Source organism: Rutidosis leptorrhynchoides, chromosome 2 (assembly GCF_046630445.1).
Source record: "Rutidosis leptorrhynchoides isolate AG116_Rl617_1_P2 chromosome 2, CSIRO_AGI_Rlap_v1, whole genome shotgun sequence".
NCBI lineage: Eukaryota > Viridiplantae > Streptophyta > Magnoliopsida > Asterales > Asteraceae > Rutidosis > Rutidosis leptorrhynchoides.
In genome coordinates this window covers 30393714-30419959 of record NC_092334.1, presented here as the reverse complement: position 1 = coordinate 30419959, position 26246 = coordinate 30393714, and the positions used below count along the sequence as shown (strand labels likewise).

The following is a 26246-nucleotide window of genomic DNA, read 5'->3' as shown; positions in this document are numbered from 1 at the left end:
GTTTACATTTAACCAAAGGGCCACTTTCATCATTAGTTTCCTACACCGACGCAGACTGGGGTGGTTGTCCGGACACGCGACGATCAACGTCTGGATATTGTGTATTTTTTGGTGGTAATCTGATTTCATGGTCTGCTAAACGTCAACCAACTGTTTCTCGTTCAAGTGCCGAAGCCGAATACCGAGGTGTTGCAAACGTGGTATCCGAATCGTGTTGGTTACGAAATTTATTACTCGAACTTCGTTGTCCCGTCACTAAAGCTACTTTTGTTTACTGTGACAACGTTAGCGCAATTTTTCTATCCGGCAATCCCGTACAACATCAACGTACTAAGCACATTGAGATGGATATACACTTTGTTCGTGAAAAAGTTGCTCGTGGTCAGGTTCGCGTACTACATATTCCTACACGATTTCAGATAGCAGACATATTTACCAAGGGTCTTCCCCGTGTTCTGTTTGAAGAATTCCGGAGCAGTTTGAACGTTTGCTCTCTCGCCCGCTCAAACTGAGGGGCTGTATTGGCGATATTATCGTTATATATTATTTATAGTATAGATACTAATTATTATTGACTTGTACTATGTTTAGAAATTATACCAAGTCAATTAGGAGATAGCTAGCATGTCCATAATCTAGGAAATCAGTTGTAATCTTTGGCCATATATACGGCTGCAATCTTTATGCAATACACACACAGAATTATTTACATCTATCAATAATAAGAACTTACATTTGTTAAGCAGGGACAAACTTATCATGCAATATTGATTATTTAATCCATAACTTTACCAAAATCGTTTAATCATAATTTCATAAAACTGGAAATTGATTACTGTAAATCATATCTGGTTTCATAATAAATATGCTTAAGGGACACCACATAATTTGACATACATACATACATACACAGACACAAATATGCAACCTAACAAAAAGGATGACCACAAAACTTAAAACAAAATGATCGGCAAAGGACTTCCTTTAATGCTTTGATTCTAGCAAACACCACCTTCAAAATCGTGGCGAGACAAAATTACTAGATTCTAGTTCACACAGAAAAGAAGGAAAAAAAAGTTTCACAAACGTTAACAATTTTAAAACTTCCCAAAAACCGGAACTAAAACTTAGCACACAAAAATAAAACGGTAAATAATAGCAAACTGATACTCTGTTTTTGTAGCATTTTACTTGCATAAACATCTGCATACAAATATACCTTCATCTTCAATGCATACTTTTGTCTCAACCTTGTCTTCTGTTTTTGACCTTTCACATCAAGATCATATGATTCCATATGTCGCATAACAAATACGGAATACCCCAAAATCTACCGATTTTTTCTTTATACGCGATTTCAATTCAAGTCTGACTGCATCAGCTTTTTCAATATTTGTAACTTCATATATTCAATGAATATTGCTTTCTGGAGTTATAATACCAAAACAATGTCAGCTTGATACATAATGGTTGTGGAAAACCTTATAGCACTATTAAAAATGACTTACTAGTTGACAAGGAAAACAAACCAGTACATAATTAAATTTTAAACGAATCACGTGTGTTGTCGTTTTCAACATGTTCATATACAAGTTCAGATAATAATCATCTACATGGAAATGTTCAGATGTCAAAAAAAAGTTTCACATGTGAACATAGTTCATAAGTTAATAATTGTGCACATTAATCCTTATTGAATAGTTGTTCACCATGTTCATATTCACATACTTGGTTCAAATGTCAACCTTTTTCTCGATTAAACACATTAAACATTTAATTTTTGACATATCATCCACACTATATATTATAAACTCGCAAGTAAACTTTAACATGTACTCAAACATCACTGATATGTCAGAATCTAACAAATTGGCAATTAAACAACTATGCAATCACTTTTATAAAAATTAAAGTACTGCACATACACATTCACAAAATGAATTTTCACAAATAAACAAACACTAGAGATCACGAATATAAAGAAACAATTGAACAACATACTGATATTATCGGCTTTAGTTATCTGTAAATATGTTTATAATAATAATATCTTCAAATCAATGATCAAAATTTCAAGGAAACATACCAGTTTGGCTGTGGATCGCCTGTATGGACTGGCACAAGATAACTTTGCATCCTTATAACATAACTCGCGCTATATGGTTGACTTCTCACAGATTGACTTGCTGAGTCAGCTGATTGCTCAGCACCACCTGGCACAGATGATGCGTTGTTTCTAGGGAAGGCCACACAACGGCACTGAGGGCAACTCATATTGACTCGAAGCCAAGTAGCAATGCATTTTTTATGAAATATATGAGCACAAGGCAGGCCACGAACCTAAATATTAAATTTGTTACTTAGTGTAGGTGTCATGCATTATATATATTTGTTTAACATAAAATAGAAACCAGTATTTACCTTTTGGTTAATACGAAACTCTTTCAAACATATCGGACAGTCACTGCAGTCTGTCGGGATCTCTCTGAGAGTATACATCGGAAGCCCACGAATCAACTCCGCCTCCAATATTGCCAAGTACATACAAATACAAATTACAAATTGAAAAAAAAATACAATAATTGTGTATAAACGCGATAGTTACATGAATGATTTAGCGATTAGGATTTATTATAGCCTCTAAATGGTTCAAGTATATATGTGTGTGAATATGTGTGTGTGTGTGTATATTATCCTGAATAGGTTACATGGGTAAAGTACAAAGTTCTTGCCAGATATGTTTTCGATTGCACATCAAAAGGGTCCAAACTTGAACCATTTAGAGGCTATAACAAATCCTAATCGCTATCTTTTTTTCATTTATCTGATGAGTACATAATTTTTTATTATCTAAATCATCTGCCAATGATTATCGATGAGGATATATGTATGCGATAACTGTCTTTGTACTAATAAATGAGTTGTGCAGGGCTTTGGGCTATTGTTCATCCCTAACAGTCAAATAAAAGCATTAGCTAAAAGGAAACTGATCGTACCAGTTGAACACTTGGATATTTATAGAAGTTAATGCTTACAACCTCCTTAATTGTTTTATCTTCTAAATCATATAGCACACAAACATTCTTTCCGGCTCAAAGTTGTGGTTCATTCTAAAGTATATATATACATATATATGTATATATATGTGTGTGTGTGTGCGCGCGCGCGCGAGAGTGTAACACTACTATTAAACGTGATTAAATTTATGTAAGAGACAAAAAAAAAACAAAAAAACAAAAAAAAACAAAAAAAAAATTATGTAAGAGACTTGCAGTATATAGATGTTACCATGGATTCAAACATCTGAATTTGTTGATTACGGATCGTGGCCCGAACAAAGGCTTCATATGCCAAATCATTCGGCTGACGAATCATACTAACAAAAACCTTAAAAACAGATACGATTATTTGTTATATAACTCCCAGTAGAGTCATTCACCTTAAGAGAACAACAGTTGAAACAAACAGTAAAAGCATAAACACATAAAAAAGTGAAGAACATTCATATTAGAAACTAAACCAATCACACAGGGAACTATTAAATTTAGAAAGAAGAAATAACTCTAGATATCTATCAAAAAAGTAACACATATAACAGTAATTTCATGCAGCAGATAAGTTTTTCACAACAGTTGCTGAAAGTTACTTGATAAAAATGGAAAGAAGGATATGAATTTGTAGAGATTACCTTAAATTCTGAAACACGAATTCCAGGTGAAGGATGTCTTAAATGAAATCGCCTTCTTTTTAACCACTGCAAAAGACAAGAATATGTTATAATTCAGTAGGCTTATAACTACCTTTAGTGGTTTGATTCTTGATGTTATAATTCAGTAGGCTTATAACTACCTTTAGTGGTTTGATTCTTGATGTTATAATTCAGTAGGCTTATAACTACCTTTAGTGATTTGATTCTTGATTTAGAATACTAATAATGAAGTGTAAGAACAAAGATGATAATGGAGAGAAAGAAAGAAACACTTTGTAAGTGTGAGAAATGGTGCAAGTTTAATGCTTGCATTCATGAGTATTTATAGCCTAAAATCTCAATATAAAAATACATACTTTGTGTACCAAAATTGACTATATGTATACACCAAAATTGACTATCCATATCTATATTATTATTATTATTATTATAACACTCCCCCTTGGATAGCAATTTTATTTTGTTGAAGATCAACTATAAATTACTGCCTCGTTAAAAACCTTGCTAAAGAAAACCCAGTGGGAAAAAACTTTAGCTAAGGGAAAAAGAGTGCAGCATGGAGTTGACTCCCCCTCAAGTAGACATCGCTTCAGCTGTTACATCTTTTGAACATGTCTCATGCCAATGTTATGAACGTGTGTTCTGAAAATAGCAGTTGGAAGTGCTTTCGTGAAAAGATCAGCAGAGTTTTTGCTAGATTGCACATATCTCATTTCAATCTGGTTGTCCTTAATGAGATTTTGAGTGTATGAGAAGAATCTAGGTGGTATGTGTTTTGTTCAGTCACTTTTGATATACCCTTCTTTCATCTGTGCTATGCAAGCTGCATTATCTTCATAGATAGTTGTTGGACTTTTATCGCGTTCTAGTCCACAAGAATCAGTAATGAGTTGTGTCATTGATCTCAACCAAAAACATTCTCGAGTAGCTTCATGTAATGCAATCACTTCGGCATGATTTGACGATGTAGCAACAAGTGTTTGTTTTTGAGAACGCCATGATATTGCAGTACCTCCATTTAGGAATACATATCCAGTTTGAGATTTAGCTTTATGTGGATCAGATAAATAACCTGCATCTGCATAACCAACCAAATCTTGTTTTGATTCGTTAGAATAAAATAATCCTAAATCAGTAGTTCCTCGAAGGTATCGAAATATGTGTTTGATCCCATTCCAGTGTCTTTTGGTAGGAGCAGAGCTGAACCTTGCCAACAAATTAACTGCAAAAGAAATGTCAGGTCTTGTACAATTTGTAAGATACATAAGAGCTCCAATTGCACTAAGATATGGTACTTCTGGTCCAAGAATGTCTTCTTGATCTTCACATGGACGAAATGGATCAGCTTCAACATTGAGTGATCTAACAACCATAGGAGTACTTAATGGTTTTGCCTTGTCCATATTGAAACGTTTCAAAATCTTTTCAGTATATGTTGTTTGATGTACAAGTAAACCATTAGGCATATGCTCAATTTGTAAACCAAGGCAATACTTGGTTTTTCCGAGATCTTTCATTTCAAATTCTTTCTTTAGAAGTTGAATGGCTTCATGGATCTCTTTATTTGTACCTATGATGTTAAGATCATCAACATAAACAGCTATGATCACATATCCGGATGTTGTTTTCTTAATGAAAACACAAGGGCAAGTAAGATTATTTGTATACCCTTTGCTTATCAAGTAATCACTTAATCGGTTATACCACATACGTCCCGATTGTTTTAACCCATATAAAGATCTTTGTAATTTAATCGAATACATTTCTTTGGGTTTTGCATTTGATGCTTCTGGTACCTTAAATCCTTCAGGTATCTTCATATATATATCACTATCAAGTGATCCATATAGATAAGCAGTCACAACATCCATGAGATGCATTTCTAAATTTTTAGAAACTGTCAGACTGATTAAGTACCTAAAAGTAATTGCATCCATAACAGGAGAATAAGTTTCTTCATAATCAATTCCCGGTCTTTGAGAAAAACCTTGAGCTACAAGTCTAGCTTTATACCTTGTAACTTCATTTTTCTCATTTCTTTTTCGGACAAAAATCCATCTGTATCCTACAGGTTTCACATCTATAGGAGTGAGAATGATGGATCCGAAAACTTTTCTTTTATTGAGTGATTCTAATTCAGCTCGTATTGCTTCTTTCCATTGAGCCCAATCATGTCTATTTTGACATTCAACCATAGATGTTGGTTCTGGATCATCATCATTATTCATGATGTCATATGCAACATTAAATGAAAATTTCTCATCAAGATTTTTCATTTCATTTCGGTTCCATAATATTTTTGAATATGCATAATTGATTGCAATTTCTGTATTGACATCATCAATCTCCTCTGCAGTAGGAGTACTGATTTGTGGTTCTTCTTGAACACTTTCTTTTACTTCATTATCAGCTGATTTTCTTTTTCGAGGATTTTTATCCTTTGAACCGATTGGTCTTCCACGTTTCTGACGTGGCAAAGATTCATGAGTGACGTTATTGCCAGCTTTTGGAATTTCAATTCGAGCTGGAGTATTTACTGCTGGTATATATGATTTTGTCACCGTTTTTGTATCTGTAAATGCATCAGGCAATTGATTTGCAAGTTCTTGTATATGCATTATCTTTTGAACTTCTGTCTCGCATTCTTTTGTGCGAGGATCAAGATACTTTAATTGAGGTTCACACCATGAAACATCATTTTCTTTATTTTTCATTTCTCCCCCTAATCTAGGGAACAATGTTTCATTAAAATGACAATCAGCAAAACGTGCTGTAAAAACGTCACCTGTCATAGGTTCAATATACCTTAATATTGAAGATGTTTCATATCCAACATATATTCCCAACCTCCTTTGAGGACCCATTTTTGTACGTTGTGGTGTCGCAATTGGAACATACACTGCACAACCAAATGTTCTAAGATGGGAAATATTTGGCTCTTGACCAAAAGCAAGTTGTAGGGGGGAATATTTATGACTTGCACTTGGTCTGATGCGAATCAATGCAGCAGCATGTAAAATTGCATGACCCCATATAGATACAGGGAGTTTTGTTCTCATTATCAATGGTCTAGCGATTAACTGTAAACGTTTAATCAATGACTCGGCTAAACCATTTTGTGTATGCACATGAGCAACAGAATGTTCAACAACAATTCCTATAGACATGCAATAGTCATTAAATGCTTGAGATGTAAATTCACCAGCATTATCAAGTCTCACCCTTTTAATGGTGTAATCAGGAAAATGAGCTCTCAATTTAATAATTTGGGCAAGAAATTTTGCAAATGCCACATTACGGCTTGATAACAGACAAACATGAGACCATCTGCTAGATGCGTCTATTAGAACCATGAAATATCTAAATGGTCCACATGGTGGATGAATTGGTCCACATATATCACCTTGAATTCTTTCAAGAAACATTGGTGATTCTTTCTCAACCTTAAGTGGTGAGGGTCTAGTTATCAATTTTCCAAGAGAGCAAGATGTACATGGAACCATTGTATCATGATGGATTTTTCTATCCTTTAGTGGATGTCCATGAGTACATTCAATAATCCTTTTCATCATTGTTGATCCTGGATGGCCTAATCTGTTATGCCATAAACTGAATACACCAGGATCAATATATTTTTCGTTAACTACCATATGTATTTCTGGTACATTTATATGTGTATAATGTAATCCATAACTAAGTCTTGGCAGTTTTTCAACCACATGACTCTTGTCAGTGATACTTAAATATTTCTCATTTTCTGTTGTCACTGACTGATAATCATACCCGTTAAGGTATATGTCGGAGAAACTCAATAAATTTCTGCTTGACTTGGGAGAAAATAAGGCATCATTTATTAAAAATTTTGTACCATTTGGTAGTATGAAATTTGCCTTTCCTATCCCTTTTATCAAGTTAGCAGGTCCTGATATTGTATGTATAGTTCCTTCCGTTGGTTTTAGATCAATAAAATATTTCTCGGATTTAAGTATAGTGTGTGTAGTTCCACTGTCTGCTATACAGAGATCTCCACCACTTGATTGATGTTGTATTCCATCAAAATTCATATTGAACTTCATATATAAGAAATAAATAGTGAGTACATTAATATTACACAATATTTTAAACGCAAATAGATAGTACTGAAACATTTAGCAAACATAATGACAAAGACAGACGATATTAAATCGTTTATTTTTCAAAAGACACACAACTTAAACATTCAAGAAATCTTCATATAAATCAGATGGTTTCTCAGTGACTGTTGGATCAATATTATCCACAAAATTTACTTCCTTTTCTTTACCTTTCAGCGAATCCTGATACATCTTAACAAGATGTTTAGATGTTCGGCAAGTATTAGCCCAGTGGCCCATTCTACCACATCTGTAGCAAGATTCTTCAGAATTTTTAGAAGAATTTTCTTCAACATCTTGTTTAATGGGCTTGTTTTGTGGTTGATATTTATATTTTCGTGGATTACTATTTCTTTGACCACCACGGCCACGACCACGACCACGTCCACGCCCATTACCATTACCATAAGGATGGTTTCTACCATAGTTATGGCTTTTGGCATGATGATGGTGATGGTTATTATAACCACGACCTTGCCCGCGTCCTTGTCCCTGTTTATAATTATTTACAGTATTTGCTTCAGGGATTGCAAGTGTACCAGTAGGACGGGATTGCTGATTTTTCATTAATAGCTCATCATTTTGCTCTGCAACTAAGAGATATGAATTAAGTTCAGGATATGTTTTGAACTTTAGCATTCTCAAATTTCTTTGCACTGTGATGTTTGCAGCATTCATTGTGGAGAAAGTTTTCTCCATCATGTCTGCATCACTAATTTCATGTCCACAGAATTTAAGTTGTGAACATGTATTATACAGAGCTGAGCTGTATTCATTTACTTTCTTAAAGTCTTGGAACCTTAATGTTCTCCATTGTTCCATTGCAGCTGGAAGTAAAATTTCTCTTTGATTATTGAATCTGCTTTTGAGACCTTCCCATAAAACATGGGGATCTTCTACAGTCACATAATTATTTTGTAAGCATTCATCAATATGTTGATGAATAAAGCAACATGCCGTAGCTTGTTCTTTTTCAGAACAAGTGTTGTTTTCATTTATGGTTTCAAGAATGCCCATTGATTTAAGATGCATTTTTACTTTTATAACCCATGGCATGTAGTTGTTTCCAGTTGATTCTAAAGGAGTAAATTTAAGCTTTTCCAGATTCGACATTTTCTATTATCAAAAATTAAAACAAACATCATGATAAATTAGAGTCAATTTATATTCATAAGTATATAAACATTAAACATAAATTTAATATAACATAAATGATAAGTAGGTGACAGTGTCGACCATGTGTAAGCAATCATAAATAAATGTTATATAACAAAAATATAAATATTAGTAAACATAAATGAAAATTTGGCGACAGTGTCGACCATATATTTTTTCAGGTGGTATAACCGACCTATATCATTCTGGTGGTATAACCGACCATATATCATTTTGGTGGTATAACCGACCATATATCATTTTGGTGGCAGAGCCAACCATATTTAGTATTAAGATTATCGTGCTGATAACGTGTTATAATTCAGTAGGCTTATAACTACCTTTAGTGGTTTGATTCTTGATGTTATAATTCAGTAGGCTTATAACTACCTTTAGTGGTTTGATTCTTGATGTTATAATTCAGTAGGCTTATAACTACCTTTAGTGATTTGATTCTTGATTTAGAATACTAATAATGAAGTGTAAGAACAAAGATGATAATGGAGAGAAAGAAAGAAACACTTTGTAAGTGTGAGAAATGGTGCAAGTTTAATGCTTGCATTCATGAGTATTTATAGCCTAAAATCTCAATATAAAAATACATACTTTGTGTACCAAAATTGACTATATGTATACACCAAAATTGACTATCCATATCTATATTATTATTATTATTATAACAGAATATACAATTTAAGCTAGTAGTACATTGTACAATAGTATAATAATTAGATTATAAGAAGCAAGATTATGTGCTACCTTTCTCCCAAATATACAGGCAATGTAGATGAGTGCACCGAAGGTATAAAGTAACCATTCAACAATACTACACATCTGGTTACCAGTCAACTACAATAAATTTACAATCATAATCCACATTAACATTAATTAATAATACTACATCCAGTATTAACTTACTAAAGAAACAATTAATAAAGAAGAACTCACACACTCCCATTCAGTAGCAAACCAAATGGCCCCAACAACAGTCGATACCCAAAGAAATGGATACAACAGTGCATACGTAACACATACAACCACAACTCTTGCAATAAAACGTTTGCCTGTTAGTTGGCGACCGTTATCCCTGTACATATTTCATAATTCAGTTATCTGTTACTGTTACTAATCAAATGAATTACAGTATATAAATAATAAAAAAAATTAGGGGAATGTAGAGAGCGTACAATCCGATAGAAGCTACAATAAAGTAATCCACGATCATCAACAAGCAAAAAATGAAAACAAGCGTATAGTCAACCTAAATCAAAATAATTAACAGCACATCAGTCTCTAATATTCATAATCCATCACAAACTAACAGCATTTCTAACAACAAAGGAAGAAGATAAAAAAGATATTTATCGGTAATAATTGCTTTATAACAATTATAATTAAAAATGAAATAACACTAGTAATAATTTAGAAAATTAAAATAACTTACCACTCTCCACGTATGAATCGGCAATTTACAACGATCATAATCTTTCCCGTTCCCAGCACTTTGAAATCTATCAATCACAATCGTCAAGAAAACAAAAAGACTGTATACATAAAAATACATAGATATAGCATTAAACACACGAACATGAAGGAATTTGAATTATAAAAGGATACATCAGATATGCAAGAATCATCAAATATAATCCAACGATCCTGCAAAATTAGTTATAAAAAATCAAATTTAGAGGACGAATGATAACAGTTAAAAAGTAGGACTATCAATAAATGCAACTAACTAACCAGCTGAGACCAATCGCCATTGATGTAACAAAACCTTAGGTTTCAGTGATGAAGTGATAGTAAAGTACGGAGTAAATCAATTCTTGAGGTCCTGTATATATACACAGTTGAAATTTATGAGACTAATCATATATTTTCGTTAAAATGATACTAACTGTAAATATACACAGTTAACTTTGTCATTCATAGTTTTTAACACACCAAGTTAACAAATTATTATGATATGATATGATTCACAAATGACAATAAGCCAATAAGGAAAAACAAAAGCAGGAGGCTAATTAGGTTTATGCCTGAAACACCTACGTTCAAATTGTTTAAATAATCTAAACTTTTGTACTTGCAAGTCCATATGTTCAGAAAATATATGTAACTCATCAAAACGTAAACACGCAACACATTTGTTTCCACTTTCCACTGAAGCTACAATAATAATAATGCCATAATAATTGCAGCTATGGAAATAAATATATTGTTATGAGGTAACTAGGTAAAGGCTAAAGTCTCCAGAGATTAGTAATAATGTGATTATATCAGTTTCATTATAACCTTAAACTGCATAAAATCAAAGTTTTCGTTTAGGCATTTCATCAAACACATAGCATGCGTAGGATGATAGCAAAGTAAAGTGAAGATAGACACATATAAATATCAGACAAGACCTTAGGCTTCTAAAATCAAAAGGAATTATGATAAAATTTCTTCAATATAATACAATGATTGCCTTATCGTCTTCATGTATCGGTTGATCAACCTTATTGTTTGACTTTTTCTATAATTTTGACCTATACCTGAGACGACACGATATGCTAATAGATAAAAATTAAAAAATAGAATTAGAAAATTGTACAGAGAATTAGAAAGAACAGAGAAATTCATGTGTCAAATTCCAAATCCAAGTTGTGAAACACAAATACAGATATATGTGGATGAAGGATGAAATCAAACCCTAATCTGCAAACACGAAGCTTAAACTTACACTTTATCCAAAAAAAAAAAGCTTAAACTTACAAAATTACAAAATCGAAGACATGTTAACGTTAAATCGTAGTAAGGATGATAAATGTAAAAGAAATTGCAGCAAGTGAAAGTAGTAGCTTGAAGATGAAGATAATACAGTACTCCGTACTCCGTATTACTGAAGCGTACAGTGAAATTTGATGGCTTAGAGAAAATGGGCGGGGATTTTAAAAGCAATAATTTAGCTTGTTTTAAACTGATTACTTTGAAAACATACTCGTATTGTATTACTGTACTCCGTATTACTTAAAAAGAATAATGAAATAATTTGTGCCACAAGGGAATCATTGTTAAATAAAAGAGGAACAGTAAAAGGGTAATCTTAGGCACCGTTTGATTGAAAGAATATTTTTTTTTTTTTTTTTTTTTTTGAAAGAAATGGAATGTATTAAAAGAATTGAAATTTAAAGGAAATAGAATTGATAAAATCCATATAAAGTAAAAAAGTGTGTTTTTTTATTAACATCGAATGAAATTGAATTCCATTTGACTTTTTTGCTCCGTTGATCCTTCAATTATACACGAAATTGCAATCCGAGTCCCTCAAGTTTTTTTTTGATTTTCGAGTCCTTAAAATTGCAAAATTTTGCAATCCGAGTCCCTCCATCTAACTTCCGTCTAAATTGGCCGTTAACCTTTGACATGTGCCATGCATGTGAGGGTAAAATCGCCTTTGACTCTTTTCTTTGACTTTTTTGCTTCGTTGGTCCTTCGTTTATACACAAAATTGCAATCCGAGTCCCTCAACTTTTTAATTCGAATTTTTATCTTTTTTTATCTTTAATTTATACTTTTTATCTTTAATTCATATTTTAATTCATACGATGGAAGATTTCATATGTGTTTGACAAGCGTCATATTGTCATTTTGTATCATAAAGTTCTTGAAAAATCTTATCATGAAAATAAGTTAATATCGCACAATAGATTTTCGATTGTCCTACATACAGGTATTTCCTTTTATTTCTCACCACAAAATCGATGGTTATAATAGCGATTTTGGCTAAGCCATGGTTTAAATTACTTTTTGTAAGGATCGGTCTTGTGTTTTGTTACTATTGTTTCGTTTTTGTTTCATTTTTGATTCACTGATCAAGAACCGAATTGCCGGAATTTGTATATGCCGAAGTTAGCAGCATATGTGCACTTACGAAATCAGGCTAACAAAATTTATACATTTGAGTTATAAATTGGATCGCGTAATATATTTCGGTAGATTAGTATTTGAATGAGTCCGTATGCTTATTGAAAGCTACACCTTGTATAACTTTGGTAAGTTTCTAGTTAGTAATTTTATGATCTTTCACAATTTAGTTAACCGTTTATATACCGGTAACTTCTATTAATTAAAACTCCACTAACGAATAATAATGTCGGTAGAATCTATTAGTTAAAACTCCAATAGATGAGACGATGATATTACAAAACATAACAAAACTTCCTCTACTTAAAATTACACACAACCAGGCATTAAAAAGAGGAAGCTCACTTAAAGGAAATTATATTTCTAACTAACACTCATGGAGTTGTAGTCCATACATGAAATTGAAATTACGTGATTTTAACTTACAGCCATGGTCCACACATGAAATACAAATTACATGTTTTTAGCTAGACTTAATTATACGGATAGTCCTTATGAATTAAAGATAAAAAGCATGAATTAAAGATAAAAGAAAAAAAAGATAAAAATTAGAATTAAAAAGTTGAGGGACTCGGATTGCAATTTTGTGTATAAACGAAGGACCAACGAAGCAAAAAAAATCAAAGAAAAGAGTAAAAAGATGATTTTACCCTCACATGCATGGCACATGTCAAAGGTTAACGGCCAATTTAGACGGAAGTTAGATGGAGGGACTCGGATTGCAAAATTTTGCAATTTTAAGGACTCGAAAATCCAAAAAAAAAACTTGATTGACTCGGATTGCAATTTCGTGTATAATTGAAGGACCAACGGAGAAAAAAAGTCATTCCATTTTATAAAATAACTAGAACGTTATACAAAATATTTTACGTTTCCGAATTTCATTTTCATACTTGCATTGAAGTTTAAGATTCGCGAATTGAAAACGCGTTGCGAAAAGTGCTGCGAAAACGGGCTGTCGAAAACGCGTGGCGAAAACGCGTGGCGAAAACGCGCATCGTAAACGCGTTGCGAAAAACGCGTCGCGAAAACGAGCGACGAAAACGCGATGTGAAAGCGCGCGTCTAAATGTACATAAAATATAAACGTAAATATTTGAGGATGTTTTGATTTTTCATAGATTCATTGTTGGAAAGAATTCAAATCATCAACATATTAAAGGAATTAACATTTCATAAATGAAAGAATCTCATGATTTCAAGTAATTTAATTTCTTCTAAAATATGTCAACCAAACGGATCGATCTAAGGAATTCAATTACAATATCATCAAATTCACTTGTGATTCCGTGAACCAAACGGGGCTTGTTACTTCAATTTCACAACATGTATTCATTTGAACTATTTTTTTTCAAAAGCAAACTCACACACTCAACCCGAATTTTACATGAATATTTACATAATAGTGTCCACCACCTTGAATTGAATCCATGGCCTCAAGGTCATAGGGGCTCCTACCGCTAGGCCAAAGGTCCTTTGGTATTCGTTTTGGACAATTTAAATGAATGTTTTTTCAATTGCAATAAAAAGTACAAGAGTATCGTCACTTTTAAGTTAGACAATTAGACTCTGTTAAAAACTTAACGATTCTCCATTTCTTGATTCACATTTTATAAAATTAACGATACATTACAATTTGACTAATTACCCAAATCGAATAAGCTCGTAAAGTATATGAAAGTATGGAACTTACATGTATATTTTTTAAATGCGCGAATAGAACCAATCCCACTACCGTCGCTATTGTCGTAAACATGATTTCACCAACGTAAATACTCGTTGCTAGATTTTGACCGAGAGAACTGCATTAATCAAGTACGAAATGTGAATCAAAAAATGGATTATCGTTAGTTTTTAAACGGAGTTCTAACTTAAAAGTAATGATACTTTTCTTTTTAATTAACAATTAGTAAAACAATCTTTTTTTTTTTTTTTTTTTGGTATACCTGGGTTTCCGACCTGTTTTGCGAGCCGACCTATATCCTAGGGCGACTACCCTCTTTGCGGGCGAACCTCAATGGCCACGAGAGGGATTAATTTATTCAGTTCCATGAATTCGAACCCATGAGATTGACTTCCACTTTGAAAGGGTAAGTCACTAAGCCCTACCACTTCAGCACCACCCCCGTGGTTGTAAACCATCTTTTAAATAGTCCGAATGAAATTAGGTTATCTTTCATAGAAAAATGAGTTAAAAATGTTACCTTACAATAAAATTTGCTCTTGCTAAAATGATACATGTCTTTGTAGTGTATCTTAAATTTTGACAAATCTGAATAATGTCATCATCTTTATCTTTATATTGTTTTATAAGATAATGTTAGTATCACATACTTACATCCTTAATTTTATTCAGCTACTAGGGCAAATTCAAATCTGCTGAAATAACCGAAATAGCATATTAAATAGTTGAAAAAATTAAAACTGTACCATAATACAGCCGATATTGATCGCTTTGAGCACACATAATGATTAAACATTGGATTAAAGACAAACATTCATGACATACACCACTATACACTGAATGACTACAACAATACTAAACATAATAGAATACCACGAATAAAAGATGTAAACACACATGTCTCTAATCTAGCGTAATTCGTGAAGTCAATTTTGTGTTTATATGAAGTTAGCGTACACGATGATACTATTGATGTATGATATGATTCAACAATACCCAATCCCGCTAATAGTGAGGTATGAGGATGAATGATATTAACCTAGTTATGAATATATAATGATAAGGAATTAGATGAGAAGCAGATTTGTAACTCGAGTATATATTATTCAATAAAAATTTCGTTACAAATTTCCACGGCTTTCTTGTTCTCGGTTTCTAGTTCTAAGTCTCTCTAATGTGTTAAGAGAGAATTGTGAGGGAAGCGTGATTGGAAAGTGTTTCGACTTTTAGTATGTGTTGTAATCCAAGGTTTAATGATATCGTGTGGAGACTTGTATTTATATGCTCTCACAAGTCGTCCTTAGAATGTAATCACAATAACTAAAGTTACAACTCTAATTTTGGGTATTAGTAATTTATTATACCCAACAATACATAATAAGCCCAGTTATCACACACTTGATCTTAAAAATACACACATTACACAATTGATCTTAAAGATGTATGCTGTGAACCCAAATCGAAATTATGATTTAGTACAGGTACATTGTTCTCACATAAGCAACAACAAACAAAGATGCCTATGGGGTATAAGAGAATATAGTTACAAAATATGCAGCATCAGGTTAATTGACAACCAATTTTACAAACATACGACATAACATGTGATCTATATCTTAATAAATTTCCTATATACCTGAGCCAAGGTTGTCTTTTGGACATTTACAGATGGGTGGCTACATGTTAGAACGCACGCAAGACATTATTTGTATGGTCAAAAGGCATTTGTCATAGTCCGAATAATGTTGTTTTGATATGATTTGGTTGTTGAATTGTTTCACACTTCATCGGATAACAAAGGTGCGAGTCTTCTCTCGACTTCGGTGCATTGCAAGTTAATCTCTTCTTGAATCATGGTCAAAGCTGACTTGCAAGAGGCTTCATCCTTGAACGCGAGGGTCCACCTTCCATCAACCATTGACTTTGACTTTAGTTTAAGGTTTGCAGCGTTTTTTTCAGTCTCGGTTAAGGGTAACGTAGATGGACGAATACGAAGGTGTAGCCATCTTGTATGCCTTTCATCTATTCTTGGCTGTCAGAAATTTGCAAAACAATGTATAAATGAAGTAAAATACTATTAGCAATCTTTTACCTTATAAACACACATGTACACACTTACATTACATCCAGCCAAAGGTGCAACAACCCGAACGGTTCCGTAACGAGTTTTTTGAGGCAATTCTTCGGCAAGAATTATCCATCCAGAGATTCCAATCGATATCGCCAAAAAACTAAAATGACGTTCCTTACCCCTCTCAAAAGCAATTCTACATGGTACTGAATCAACTGAAATGGAAAATCATGACATATATTTTAACAAAAATTGTGAGATACAAATTTGTCAATGGAAGTTATATTACCGGGTGACCCAGAACACTACTTGTTAAGAACCCATTTCACTTAGTAATGTATGATGCTTTATAGAGATTGGGCAGATTAGGCCCTTCATTGAAGCTTGAAATGTATGTAATTCACACACTGTTTTGTTTATTCTCATTTTATAACTTTTTATGCAAATTCTGGTATTTTATTACTTTTCATGCAACTTTGAGAATATACACATTTGCATATTCCTCTCCCGAGCCATTCAGTAATTTTCACATATTTCCTATTTATCTATATGCCCCAAAGTTGCAAGTGTGACCTGTATGTACATGATGCACCCCCTACTACCCCCACATAAGCACCAAATAGGCCTAACTTAAATATAGTTAACTAGCATGCCACCCTTGTATGCAAATCTAACTACTGTTGACGTTTAAAAATGTGTGATTGTGAGAAGTCGAAACCATAAACGATTGTTGATAACCAGGTGAAGAAGACTAACCAAGATTTAACTCGGTGCTCAGTTTTGGTATTGTAGTCAGACCAGCAGATTTTGCTCGGGAAATTTCAGGGAAATCGGCAGGAGGGAGAATAGGAGGCTGATCCGGTAACGATTTTCCCGTTGAGAAAATTTTAAGCTCATGAAGAAGCACAAACACCTAATTATAAAATAAAAATAAAAAATGTAAGTTTGTGTTATCCTTCACCAAATTAAAATATAACGGACAGGGTTGGAGAAAAACCTTAACACGATGGTACATCATTTCCCCAGCAGCAAAAGATGAGTCAATAGGCATCACATCTAAAAAGAAGCAAGTATACAATCATTTTCGAAGTTAAAGAGCACATATAGAGAATCATCAATTTCAGAGTCAGCAAAATGGGTGGAATTTTTAAACGTTCAAAATCGGTTTGGGTTGAAAAAGAACCTTTAAATATAGGTCGAAACAGGCTTGGATAGCTGTAACACTTAGTTTCCTTTCAAAATTTTATAAATAAATAGTGAGTTTTTTAAGATCACAAAAACAACAGTGATCGAAATATCTGAATATAACAAATCAGGAGGTTGTTTCTGTTAGCACTAAGAATAAATTTTGAAGAGGTTCAACCCTCTTTTCTAAACTTAAGAATGCAAACAAATTGAAAGTGACCCAATCAATGAAAAGTGGGTTTAAATTGCTCATCTAACGTAAGTCATTGAGTATATCAGAAATAATACCACTTGGCGAGGACTTCTTTGTTGAGAAGAGTATTGACTTGGGTTCCCTTCGAGGGGACGAAGCCTCAATTGCTATAATTAAAAATTGAACGGTCAAATTAAAAACAAACACATTTTATTTAGAAAAAATGTCAAGAAATTGCTATCAAGTACCTCTTTTGCATTTTCTCCACTCATCACATAGCACATGTATGAGTAAATCAGGCCACGATCCTCTTTGCTCGACAATAAGTTCGGTACGACACTTCTTACAGGACTCCTGAAAGCAAGAATTTAATGTCACTACGCACAAATCTTTAGGTGTATGTATAACTAGCTTGTACATAGAAACACACTTAAGTCAATAAGCTACAGGGGAATGAAACTGAAAGAGCACATCTGTTATATTACTGTTACTAATAATAATAATAACCATAACCCTTTTCAAGAATCCACTTTACATTTAAAAATACAAGTGTTTTGCTTAAACTATATGCACGTCGATGGATTTTGTCTCGTTTCTTTAAATAAGGTCCTAATTATTACATAATTTTCTAATAACTTACAGCAACACATCATTTCCTAACCTAAATCGTCTATATTGCAACTCTAGTTGTTATACGAAGACTCGTATGACCGTTACAGAAAGTCACAATCTCAGATTCATATCCAATTTTCTTAAGAATTAATTTCTCCATACAATTACCATGTGGTGAAGTAAAGAAGAATATTCAACATCAAATATGCATAGACGTCGAGAAACCGTCAAAAAAGCTCATGAATAATTAGATATACTCGACTAACCTTTAGGGATTGGAGATGCTGAGTGTTGAACTCGGTCTCACTATAAGGAAGCAATTGCCTTAAAAGCCAACCACCATCCCATAGAGTATCTGCCGATATATTTGTTCGACAAAATAGACTAATCAACGCATCTAGTACCTGAAATCAAGGATATACATATTGACAAAATTAACTCGAGCTTTAAGATATTATGGTTACACCATGAAATGGGTCCACTTCAGATCACCTTTTATCTCTAATGGGTCAAACAGATAAAAAAAGATTGATAGAAAACAGATCAAGTGGGTCAAAAGTCATCTGAAGTGTGATTTAATGTATAAAAACCTCCTACATTATTTCACTTGAAATTTCAGATTCCTACAAAAAACAATTGTCATGGTTTGACACACTCAATATCAGGTTTTTAGCGAATAAGCGCCGCATATCATCCTATTCCAAAAGCTACCCGTTTTACTGCCATCATATATGAAATGAGCCTTGGTAAAAAAAAAAGATTTAACCCCAAGCGGAAACCATTTGTGAGTACAAAATTCCAAAAAGTTGCCATCATGCCAACTAATAGATAAAGAGTAAGGAACGATAAGTACTAGAAATCTATGTACACGGGGGCTTTCTCCAACTTCCTGATAGGAACAAGACACTTCATACTGGTCCTGTCACCAACAATTAAGGTGTTAATAGGATCCACAGTTACAAAAAGGCGAGAACTCATTGAACAAGGAAAATAAATAGTTGAGAAAACAAGATATGAGCATAATTTTGGGCTGTCTTTGAGACCCGGCTTTGGTGTTCTCCACCTTTTTTGGGTTATATAAAATTTGTTCTTTCAGAAAAAAGAAAAGAAATGAGCATAATAAGCAACCTTTTTTCTAGTTTGCCAATAATATATATAAATTACAGTAAGCTACTCCTGTACAAAATTAATGAGAGGTATTATACCTTTAACCTTTGTAGGTAAATATTAAGTTCACTGTCACTACCATCCTTTGATATGCAGTTTTCCGAAGCGAAAAGTTGCTCTTCACCGGAGTCCTCCCCAACCAAGGCTTTCTGCAATTATGAACTTAAGATGATTGAGCGTACGTGTAGTAATTTCATTATTGACAATCAATTATCATTCGAATCCTACAACTGCATTGAACGTACGTATATTAAACTAAGAAGCAGTGACTGAGCAACATTACAGCATTTTAAGTTGATCAGGATCAGGATATAACAATAATTAGGTAGTTAAGCAAGGCAAAAAAACATATATCCTGCTACATGAGCATCTTGAACTTCAATAGTTATACTTACATTCCCTTACTTGAATATTAGGTTTTCAGCACTTGTAGAAAGCAAACTCTATAATGAGCACTTTAAGTGCCTTATTAAGGTTTAAGTCCAACTCCGGAAATATAAATGAATGTCAAGCAAACTAAGGAATCGAATCAATCTAATGAGTCTGCATTATGATGGAGCATTTTTGTACTTACGAAACTAAGATCAAGGAATTGTGTCCTACCTATGAATGTCAAGTAAACTATGGAATTGTCAGCTTAACTAAAACTATAAATAAAACAGGGCTTATTATATCCTACTTACATAATGGTGCACATCTGTACTTATGGTTCTACAAAAGACGGCATTGTAGGTTATCCCAAAGTAACTAATACAGATTAGAGCTAAAGCATCCAAGTAAAATAACATGAAATAGTCAATAAAAAAAAGAAATTGGACAAGGCATTTCAGCATTATGACTTGTGATTATAAACACATGCCGAAAATGACAAGACACTTGAGACTGTAAGTGAAAAAATCATAAGCACAAACCAGCAAGAGCTTCTTATGTTGTTTGCGCTGTGGAAGGATTCCAAGAGCATCTAGCATTGACTCATCAAGCTCTGCAGATTCAGTATAAATAATAAATAAATAAATAAATAAAAAGATGAGAACACATCAAGTAGCAGGCTACAATGTGAATAAAGTACAACCTTTAGTATGCAAGAATGTGGCCAAAAGACTCAAAGAGCCAACAACTTCCATATCATCTCCATTCGTAATGTAAGATATCAAAGCATCCCTAACACAGAGAAAAAAAACAAAACAAAAGAAATACACCAGATTATTTATGAACTACTTTGGGATGTCAAATTGTAGATACAGGAGAAGTAAGAAAAAAAAAATGCTTCAAGGGACAAACGTAACCGCCAACATTAGTGGATCAGATTAACGTGTTCATTAGTTTGTCTTACACTAATCAATTGTACAATATGATTGACGGTTCATACCTTAAAACTGAAGCAGAACCCGAGCAATAATGTTGAACACTTGACGATGTACATAAACTAGGAATAGAAACTATCAAGCTACTAGACTCCAAATTTCCACTTGGATTTTCATCATTGCCATCGGTCTCATGAGTTTCATCATGGTCTGTTTTGAACCCATTAAGTTTAGCCTCTGAATTTGGCAAAACGGGTTGAATAGAACAAATCAACGCAGCAGCAATAGTATTTGCAAGGTCCTTAATTTTAAGGATCCGCAATACACACACCAGCAAAAAAAGAGAAGTGACAGGACTGAACTTCTTTCCCTGAAATTTATAAGATTCCATGTTTAGTAAAAGAAAATTTCCATTATACATAAATAAAAACCATATAATGAACACAAACTTATACATCTGAAACTTCGATTCTTAATGAAGGAAGTAGCAATGGAAAAATGAGTAGTTTCAACATGCTGTCTGTGATTAACGCCCCGACATCTGGTATCCCGGCAGACACAACATCATTAAGATAGTATAGATTGTCTTCAACTTCATCAACTGCAGATAATATGCTAGATACTGATTCTGGATCCTGGCTCCTGTGTCATCACCAAATATAGATATAGATATAGATATAGATCTCAATGAAAAAAAATGATTATATTAACATAGGCACAATCTATGTGCAACTCTTGATGAAAAATAATACAATAAAAATGTAGACCAAGAAAGTATACATACTCAGTAGTTGCTGAGACCATTCCATTTAACTTGATACAGCGATCTCTAAAAAATTTAACTAAGTTCAAGAAGTAATCGGCATGGGGTGAGCTGGCGATATATTTATTGACATATACATCTCCAACTGAGAAAGAAAAAACATGGGTAAGAACTATACTGAAGAATAACTGTACTCACAGTACTTTGGGAATCAAATGTAAGAAAGTATCTAACCATGATAAATATTTAATGTCAATGCACGAACTGCAGTACGATTCATGCCGTCTTCATGAAAAGCATATCGAATTGCCTCGACATAAAGAGGAAATGCAACTATTTCATCCTACATACACAAGAAAATAGATGAATATGTGTTAAAACATGAAGAGGGACAAACTTCTTCATCCACATAGACAGACTAACTAACCTTTTCCGTCTTAACAAGCAGCGATATGGTATTTTTGTTCAACTTCCCACTGATTGCTCTTCAATACGCACAATTCAAATTTGTCAGAAATAAATAAAAGAATTATAATTCAACATATGAAGCAACAAATAAGCGGATAGGGTACTTTTTAAAAACCAACAGAGAAGCTAAACAATAGCAAACCTGAGGAATGATAAATAATATGACAACAGTAGTTCTTCATTCCGGAAGTCATAAGAATAAGTTATCAAGAAGTTTATATGTTCATTACTGAACAAATAATCTGCATAATTTCCAAAATACCATTTTAGTAACAGAACCCAGCAAAGTATATTAAAAAAACAAAGCTAAATAACATTATTCTATTCATATGTGTGACTCTGTGATATTCGTCTTTATATATGATCAGAGCATCAACTTACATATGGAGTGGTCGCTTTTCAGGTTCTGAATCATTATACTCATTGTTTGTAGCAGCTGAATTGAAACACTAACATTCTTACTGATCTTTAGTATTCGTACAAATTCCCCCATAATCTGCTTCTCCATAAAAAACCTGTTAAATAGGCATCAAGGAATAAAATAAACAACTTGTTCATATGCACATGACAGTATACATCGTAACTACAAAAAGTATGAGCAAAGGAAACTTTTAAAGAACCGCACTCAAAGAAATTTGCGTCATGCTGGTCGCCATATGTTATCAACTCCGCAATTGACCTCAGTGCCTCAATAACAAAATCCTATTATAACATAAGGATAAGTAAGGTCACAAAAAACATTCTATTGAACATATAGTAGTTCCAAACAAAAAAAACAAAAAATCCGGGAGAATGAAAATAAGAACTCTACCTTGTTAACATCATTGACAAACTGAACTTTCATCAGCTGGTCGGTTAAATATCTGCAGCAGCAGAAGCAAATTAATTGATGGGCACAAAGATCAGTTTGTTAAATGCCTAGAAACATTATCATGGTTTAGAATTTGAATGTTTACATAACATGGATATTCAGTACATTACGAGATCCAGGCCAAATATTCAATCATATGATGGTTTGGATCCCTATAATAAGATTATCAGAAACATAGCAAAACAAAACAGAAGAACTTAAAAACTGAGTATTACCCAATTGTGCATAAATATATATCTCCCACTCAACAAGAATTAACCGAATTAACTGAATCCTTTTTACTGTATTTGCCTAAATGTATTTCTATTTCTCCACCTATGTATCTAAAAGCATTCTTATAAGTACCCATAGCTACGATTATAACTTCATTACCTATTAGCTACCATTAATCGTCTTCTAACTTCATCCACAGACACAGATGACAGAACAGCAATTCAAGTTTTAATGTTATATCTACTGATCAACAATCATTGTATAAGGTTTCAGAATTTCGTAATTTAAAATTCTCTTCATGTTGTATAAAATTTATCTAATCATCTAAATCCTTCCTAGTGTAGGTATCTCTACAATCTATTTTCCTGTTATGTTCATCAAATAGATCATTTATTTTAAATGCGTACAGATGCAACATTCTTGTTGCTGATCCTAAATTACTTCATAGAAATAAATTATTACAAAGATTTTCTCAACCATCATTTTTTTATCTCTAGAAACTAAGCATCATACACTGATCAAGCATATTTTCACGAGGTCAAGGTGAACCTACGCTTGAGTGCATGATAGGGTTTAAAGACTAACAACATTCGGACCTCCAACGCTTGTCGTGGATAACCCACATCGGTATCGTTTCGATTCCGACAGGGTGGCCGGGTGGCCGATTGGAGAGTCCACCAACAACCCAGCATACGGGGTTGAGTGGCCCAAAGACATGAAGGTTTTATAGTTCGAGACATACCTGAAAGTCTTTACGTGTGAGATCGTATGAAACTTGTTCGTACGATGATGATGTGTATGCTTTTGTTACGTATGAGTAACCGAATGCCTTTTTTAGGGTTTATGAGCTATGTATTTATAGGCTCACGAATTAGAGTTTCGATAGAATCTCTTCCCTAACTAAATGCGATCTTATCCCAACTAACTTTTGTTATTTAAGGAAGAGAATCCGAATTGATTATACCGTACATTCTTCTAGAATGTACCGAATCCCTATGCAAGTATACGAAACTCACATCAGATGGTATAGGCGCATAGAGTGCCACTATACCCGTGCCATATGTCTTATATGACAATTAGTGTGCAGTTCGGGGCTTTGGATGCGTAATCCGCATAGTCTTGCGGATATGCGTATCATTATACACGATACGATACAATCTTTCTCGCGGATGGGTGTAATGAACCGTGTATAAAACTTAGCTAACTTTCAGTATTTCATACAAAGGCCTTGATGCTAATTTTTTGAATTGCAATTTATGTGCAACACAAGTATATAACTAACTTTAGCCGGTTGCTACAAAAGAAAAAATACAGATGGAGATTTTACTTATTACATTTAACAATCAGTAATCCAAACAATCATCTTTTCAAATTATATGCAGACACCTTGCAGCACGGATGCTCAAGTTGAGAGTGACATATGAGCACCAAATTCACATTGTGTGCAGGTTCATAAAGTATACACGCTGGTTACACCCATGTAGAAATATAAAAGTATTATCTGGGATACGGCTTACCTAAGTTTGCAATCAACATAAGTTTGTAATCACCATGCATATTCGGCTGAGATGGGATACATATTTTTCATGTTAAAGTAATTGGCTTTTGGCTCACTTTTCAACAATTAAAGTGATGGCTATACATGTGTGCTCAAAATTGACAATTTCTCAACATTTGTATGGATAACAATGATGTATATTCCACTAAAAGAATGAACAAGATAACTTATACAGCAAAACGTATAGTTACGACGATATATAATTGTTCCCTCAATATTGAGCTGTTAATCTGTTGCCAAACAATAAGAGAACGAAGATATATCTTTTCTTGATAATCTAATCATATTGAGGTTGCAAATGTATGGCGTCAATAGGGTCATAAAGTATCTACAAACGGACATAAATTGTTGTTGTTCCAACTAAACACATAACCATATAACAGATGTACTACACCAATTAAGCACACTAAATCATCATAAATTTATATCTGCAAGCATTCAATATTTGCCCTAGGTAAGTATTCAAGCTAAAACCGTATATGTAGATATAGAAAATTACATAATGTACAATATAGTTACCTGAGTTCATCTAAAGTGAAGCGATCTTTGGATCTCCAAAACGAAAACCACATGATTTTCTTCAATCAAATCAAATTCACGAGTTGTAATTTAACATTATAAAAAAATTAGGGTTTGGATTTATAACATTAGGAATTAGGAATTCAACGAGTTTTAATCTTGGTTGACTGTTAAAGTAGGTTTGTATGCCCCAAATTTGTATCCAATCGAAACTTGAAGATGAATAACGTCTGATTGTTGATTACTGTGCGTGTTTAATGGTGGTGTGAGTACGTGCGAAATTTGGATCGGAGAATTAATTTAAAAGACGATGGTGGGATCGCCGATTGTTAATTAACTCCGGTTAATGTAAAAAAAAAAATAAATAAATATAAATAATAATAATGAAATTGTTATAATTCAGTAGGCTTATAACTACCTTTAGTGGTTCTTGATTGTAGAAGGTATATAGAGATAGAGATACTGTAAAACGGAGAAAACAAAGGTTGAACAAAAGGTATGAGTAATTGGTTTTTATTTATAGAAAAATGTACAATGAGAGTTTGGTGGCATTTGGAATCTAGAGAGAGAGAGTGTTTTTGTTAACCAAAAAATACATACAATAAACTCTAACTCAACACACCTATTTATACTCAAAAAATATACTATGCAATATCTATAATAATAATAAAATTATCATCCAATTATTACTTTTATAACACTCCCCCTTGGATGATAATTTTATTAGTGAATAACT

At 33.3% G+C, this 26246-nt stretch overlaps 2 protein-coding genes across 3 annotated transcripts; both read right to left on the bottom strand.

Moving 5' to 3' along the window:
- Window positions 1-906: 906 nt before the first annotated feature.
- LOC139890677 (E3 ubiquitin-protein ligase SIS3-like) lies at window positions 907-11796 on the bottom strand. Its single transcript, XM_071873583.1, has 12 exons — window positions 11752-11796; window positions 10741-10831; window positions 10615-10653; window positions 10442-10508; window positions 10185-10258; window positions 9946-10084; window positions 9757-9846; window positions 3689-3754; window positions 3289-3387; window positions 2422-2523; window positions 2087-2340; window positions 907-1426 (listed from the first exon to the last, which is right to left on the bottom strand). Coding segments are annotated over exons 2-12 (951 nt in total). The 5' UTR covers window positions 10761-10831; window positions 11752-11796; the 3' UTR covers window positions 907-1425.
- Window positions 11797-16046: 4250 nt separating this feature from the next.
- On the bottom strand, window positions 16047-25848 carry LOC139890676 (protein TRANSPARENT TESTA 9). 2 transcript variants are annotated; one of them, XM_071873581.1, is made up of 21 exons: window positions 25511-25848; window positions 23161-23212; window positions 22975-23051; window positions 22731-22864; window positions 22492-22591; window positions 22309-22366; window positions 22116-22224; window positions 21903-22026; window positions 21574-21760; window positions 21184-21488; window positions 20887-20975; window positions 20726-20796; window positions 19853-19963; window positions 19501-19566; window positions 18914-19051; window positions 18284-18389; window positions 18131-18202; window positions 17655-17713; window positions 17414-17570; window positions 16706-16872; window positions 16047-16618 (listed from the first exon to the last, which is right to left on the bottom strand). In XM_071873581.1, exons 1-21 carry the CDS (start codon window positions 25561-25563, stop codon window positions 16364-16366), a joined length of 2490 nt encoding a protein of 829 aa, XP_071729682.1. In that variant the 5' UTR covers window positions 25564-25848; the 3' UTR covers window positions 16047-16363. The 2 variants fall into 2 exon arrangements, with proteins under 2 accessions (XP_071729682.1, XP_071729683.1); XM_071873582.1 differs by having other exon boundaries at window positions 21903-21960.
- Between the last annotated feature and the right edge of the window lie 398 nt (window positions 25849-26246).